Source organism: Sinocyclocheilus anshuiensis, unplaced genomic scaffold, assembly GCF_001515605.1.
Source record: "Sinocyclocheilus anshuiensis isolate Anshui unplaced genomic scaffold, SAMN03320099.WGS_v1.1 scaffold2468, whole genome shotgun sequence".
NCBI lineage: Eukaryota > Metazoa > Chordata > Actinopteri > Cypriniformes > Cyprinidae > Sinocyclocheilus > Sinocyclocheilus anshuiensis.
Genome location: NW_015547755.1, coordinates 165,619 through 171,486, shown reverse-complemented (window position 1 = coordinate 171,486; position 5,868 = coordinate 165,619). Strand labels below are relative to the sequence as shown.

General features: G+C 38.0%; 1 protein-coding gene across 1 annotated transcript in view; it reads left to right on the top strand.

The window, feature by feature from the left end:
- Positions 1–2,746, top strand: part of LOC107704496 (UV excision repair protein RAD23 homolog B-like) — a 13,213-nt gene extending 10,467 nt beyond the window's left edge. The window contains exons 8-10 of the mRNA XM_016507430.1: positions 430–587; positions 661–801; positions 1,704–2,746. Of these exons, the coding sequence (XP_016362916.1) occupies positions 430–587; positions 661–801; positions 1,704–1,817 (413 nt within the window). The 3' untranslated portion in view covers positions 1,818–2,746. The remainder of the gene's footprint in view (positions 1–429; positions 588–660; positions 802–1,703) is intronic.
- The last annotated feature ends 3,122 nt before the right edge of the window (positions 2,747–5,868 follow it).

The following is a 5,868-nucleotide window of genomic DNA, read 5'->3' as shown; positions in this document are numbered from 1 at the left end:
ATATATATATATATATATATATATATATATACAACCAAATAAATAAGAAACGTATATTATTTTCAAATAGTTGTATCTCAGCCAAATATTGTCCTATCCCAACAAACCATACATCAATGGAAAGCTTATTTATTCAGCTTTCAGATGATGTAGAAATCTCAATTTTGAAAAATTGACACTTAAGACTGGTTTTGTGGTCCAGGGTCACATATGCATAATTATTATATTTATAATGTTGATTTTTGGCGAATTTCATGAGGGTCAACACATACAGCATAAACAAAAAGTAAACACTTCTAAAACGTTGACATTATTTTTACTTTCTCATTTGGAGGCACAGAAAATGGTTTTCTTTTCACTTTCCCTCGATGTCGGTCTACCGCTGCCCCAGTCCAGACTCCTCTACAGCCCTTTCTATCCTGTGAACAGGTGCGGAGTCGGGAGCGGCGCAGGCCTCGGCAAACCCGCTGGAGTTCCTGAGGAGCCAGCCGCAGTTCCAGCAGATGCGTCAGATCATCCAGCAGAACCCGGCGCTCCTGCCGGCGCTCCTGCAGCAGCTGGGCCGCGACAACCCGCAGCTCCTGCAGGTGGGTGGAGCTCAGCACTGAGCCGCTGCGGTCGGACGCGCGCCGCTGAATGTGCGTTTATTTTTCTGTGCAGCAAATCACGCAGCATCAGGAGCGGTTTGTGCAGATGTTGAACGAGCCACACGAAGGCGAGGCCGGAGCCGCTGAAGCTCCCAGCGCACCACAGACCAACTACATCCAGGTCACGCCGCAGGAGAAGGAGGCCATCGAGAGGGTACGCTAACAGTGCTTAAAGATGAAGTGTAATTTCTGACAACATACAGGAAAATGTCAAATTTAGTTATACTAGTTATCCATTTGGTCACGCTAATATCAAAGAGATTACACAAAAAATGTGAAAACAATTTAATCATTCCCTTTATTTCAGTTAATATTAAGCCCATTTTTAAAGCTGCAAATGTGTTTTAAATTAAAATAAAATACTAATAAACCTATCCACTTGTACTTAAAGTCAGCATGAAATGACATTTGCAATGATAAGTAAATTATTTTATATAAATAAAATGAAATAATAAACTATAAAAAAGATTTATTTCAATTAACATTTCTCATTTTTTAGTTTAACTTGAAATAGTAAAATAATAAAAACTAAATAAACTAAACCTAATAAATAAAAAATAATAAAACTATATAGACGTGTTTTAAAAATGGAAAAAGCATTACTAAAACTTTAACAGAAAGTGAAAATATAAAAAAAATAATAATATAAAAAAATATAAAAAAACTAATTCAAAAATTATAATAGTATATATATGATAAAATGATCAAATAAAATAACTGCTAGAAGTATTAATAATTATATATATATATATATACTTATTAATACTGCTAGAAGTATTAATAATTATATATATATATATATATATATATATATAGCATAAATAACACTAGTAATGATAATTATAACAAATACTAAATTTCAGGGTCAACAAAAATGTTGTTACTTGAAATAAAATAAACTTTAACTAAAATAAAATACAATATAAAAAAAAAAAACTTTATTTCCAGCTAGCTACTGAGGCAACATTTTTTATATTTTAATTTATTAAAAATGATTAAACAGTCATTTCACGCAACATGTTTTAACATTTTATAAAATTGTGTTGTGTTTTCTAGTTAAAAGCTCTGGGGTTTCCAGAGGGACTCGTCATCCAAGCCTACTTCGCCTGCGAGAAAAACGAGAACCTCGCCGCGAACTTCCTGCTCCAGCAGAACTTTGATGATGAGTGAACGTTAACCGTTTAGATGCGACGACACTCGGAGGACGGCGACGGAGACAATGCAAGCGCTTGGCCACATGTTGCGCGTGTGTTTGTGAATGTGTGCGTTAAAGCGAATAGGACGTCGACTGGTCTTCCATGATTATTTTCATGGAGTTTAAACTGAAGCCATGATGTGACGTTCTATCAGCACAGCTAATGTTTTTTTTTTCGATTTATATATAGCCGATCCTCCTCGACGAGGTGTCTGTTGTCTGTCTGGTTTCTGCTGCTATCTCTGCTGTGTGCGTCGAGTTAAGTTTTATTTATCACCGTTAAAAACCTGCCAAAAAAGGTCATCGTTCATTTCTCGCCATTGTTTTTCCAGTATTAATAATAATAGACGTTTCAGTCAAGATGGATGCCAAATTTAATTTGTCGCCAATGAAAACAAGCCTTTGATGGATAGACGTACGTATTTTCAACAAGTTGTACCATTTTTGTTGCTGGAAGATTTTTGTCAAATCGAGTCACAGTTGCGTCAAATTAAATATGGCGTCTACTTCCACCATGTTACATAATTTTTAGTGTTTACTTTTCTTTCCATGCGAGCCTCTACTGTGTAAAATACAATGTTTATGCAGTGGATGTCACCAAACTACTACTTTTGAACTCATCTGTTCCCCTACGTTAAACCATTAATATTATAAATAAACCAAATGTTTTGCACTGCATGGGTATTTTGGTATCTTTAAACCCATGTTCAAAATAAGAACTGTCGATAACGTCTACAATTACGAGTTCTTGGTACAAAACAGCATTGATCGTTGAGATGTCACGATCCAGTTGGCTGCCTAACTATATTTTATTTCCAAGTTTATTTCTGTTATGAAATACGGTAATTTCACCCCAAAATTAAAATTCTGTCATCATTTACTCACCCTCCACGTCTTTCTTCTGTTGAACGCAACAGGAGATATTTTGAAGAATGTTGGTAACCAAACAGTTGACGGTAGCCATTGACTTCCATAGTATGGGAAAAAATACTATCAAAGTCAATGGCTACCATCAACTGTTCGGATACCAACATTCTTTTTCATTTCATTCTTACTTTTCGTTTTTTGGTGAACTATCACGTTTTTTTGGTGAACTATCACTTTTAACTTTAAAGTTCCCGCTATAACCAGTTCAGTATGGAGTAGAAACTAAATGAGCAGTGGTTTTGAATGGAGCCCGAAATGCTGCAACAATCGTAGGTATTTAATGTGGTGAAGCATCTGAATGTGGTCGAGTGTCTCAGTGGGTCTCGAAAACATCATAAAAATATGCAGTGTAATTTGAATATTTGTACATATTCGAGTGAAGGAGAAAACCGTGTTGTCTTGGTCTCTGTTGCACACTTAAGACAGTGACAAACATAATTAGAAACTGGAAATAGATGAAATCACAGAGCTAGATGCAATGCTTGAAGTGGATGCAGAATGCATATATTTTTTATATAAATGATGTGTCCTGCTCCTATAGTTTTGAGTTAAAAATGCTGGAAGGGTATTTTTATCGAGTACGTTGAAAAATCTATAGGTGTTCTGACAGGTACAGGCAAGACTAAGCGCCCTGTTTACACTAGGTGATGCAGTTTTGGATTTTCATTTCAGCATTTTATATCGTTTTTTTCATCTTGGGGGATTTGATGTGTGGAGAAAGTAAACATGGATGAGTTTGGTCTTAAATGCATCAGCACAAAAGGATTTGCTGAGTGGTTTATGAATGTATTGTTTCAGTGGTGTGTGAAATAAATTGCTTTTAAAAAGCTTCATTGAAGTCTCCAAATACTGGATACTGCTTCAGCTGTCTGGTTTCATTCATTAGTAGTGGATCCATAATCAGACGGCCCATATGCTTCTACAACCCCAAAAAGTGTGCTTTCAAAAAATACTATGGTATTAAAGGGTTAGTTCACCCCAAAATGAAAATTCTGTCATTAATTACTCACCCTCATGTCGTTCCAAACCCATAAGACCTTTGTTCATCTTCGGAACACAAATTAAGATATTTCTGATGAAATTGAGTTTTGTTTTCAGGGTTGGAGCTGAACTCTGCAGGACTGCGGCTCTCTAGGACAGAACTTGCCTACCCCTGGCTTCGGGGAAAGCGTGCGTATGCGTTGTGATACTCTCTAAAATGGCGGAAGACATAACTCGGGGGAGAAGAATTGTTGAAAAGAATTTTATTTTTGTTTTCTTTGTGCTCAAAAAGTATTCTCGTAGCTTCGCAAAACTGAAGTTGAGCCACTCCTTCTCCCCTGAGTTACGTCTTCCGCCATTTTGGAGAGTACCCAAGAGCGTAATCGATGTAATCAGGGTTGTTTACGTTCGGGGGAGAAATCGCGCGCATGAACGTAATCAGCGTTGTTTATGCTTAGGGCAGGGGTAGGCAAGTTCGGTCCTAGAGAGCCGCAGTCCTGCAGAGTTCAGCTCCAACCCTAATCAAACACACCTGAACAAGCTAATCAATGTCTTCAGGATTACTAAGGCTATAGGCAGGTGAGTTTTGTTTTCAGGGTTGGAGCTGAACTCTGCAGGACTGCGGCTCTCTAGGACAGAACTTGCCTACCCCTGGCTTCGGGGAAAGCGTGCGTATGCGTTGTGATACTCTCTAAAATGGCGAAAGACGTAACTCGGGGGAGAAGAATTGTTAAATAAATTGTTATTTTTGTTTTCTTTGTGCTCAAAAAAGTATTCTCATAGCTTCGCAAAACTGAAGTTGAGCCACTGATATCACACGGACTGCTTTACCGATGTCCTTACTACGTTTCTGGATCTGGGAACATTTCAGTAGCGTTGCTGTCTACGCAGGGTCAGAGAGTTCTCACATTTCATCCAAAATATCTTAATTTGTGTCCCGAAGATGAACGAATGTCTTACGGGTTTGGAACGACATGAGGGTGAGTAATTAATGACAGAATTTTCATTTTGGTGTGAACAAACCCTTTAAAAGATTCCCATATATATTCCACAGTATTTACACTGTGCTTGAATTGTAATTACCATAATAACCATGATAACCCAATTTAAAAAAATATTGATAGTAATTCCTGTTAATTTTGCGAGAACTCAAGTGTAAGTGTAAGTATCCCTGTCTGTCACGCGGGAGACCGGGGTTCGATTCCCCGATGGGGAGGATGGCAATCTTTTGAAAACTCATTTCATTTTCAATGGGTTTAAGACAATTACATTTTTTATGACTAGAGCTTAAGAACAGAAAAAGATTTAGTTAAGGTTAGGTGGAGAATCAGGATGCTCCTCCACCTGACATCAGTGTCACTTCTGATGATGTGCTCCAGGTGGACGAGGAGTTGTTTGTGGACTGTGAGCTTTTGGCCCAGCTAAACCCATACTTCCAAACCTCATTTTTCGGAAGTGGACAGAACATTGAGATTAAGGGAGTTGGTCTGCAAGCACAAAATCATGCCCGTGTTTTGTTAGTTGCAACGCTCTAGACATAGAGGAGTGATATTTCAAGATAAAAAACGTCTTGTTCTGAGATGCACACAGAACTTAAACTTGGATGCTTCAAAAAAAGCCCCATATTAAAACTACTACACTTCTAATGTCAGGGCATGTCAAAACTTTTCCAGGCCCCAAAACACCCTCGGACCCCAGAGGGTTAACCATAATCATTTGCATTGTGAACAGCCAACCAGAACTATTTACACAGTATTGTGGTGTTATATCGAAAGTCAAACATTTGAACTTCACATTTCATTATATGACAAGATCATACCACAAAACCCCCAAAAGTAATAAACTCCCAAAGTAATATACACTATATATGGGTTAGACATGCTCAGTCATCCAACGTCTACCCCTTGTGGTTTGTTGTGGTATCGACTTGGACAAAACAAGAAAGGGACCAGAGCATCAGAACTGAGAAAGATTTAGTTGAGGAGGATCAGGATGCTGTCAATGTTGCTCCTGACACAGTGCTTCAGGTGGAGGGGGAGTTGTTTTTTGTGAACCGTGAGTATTTGGCCTAGATGAGTCCCTACTTCCGAGCCTTGTTTTTTGGCGGTGGTAAGGAAA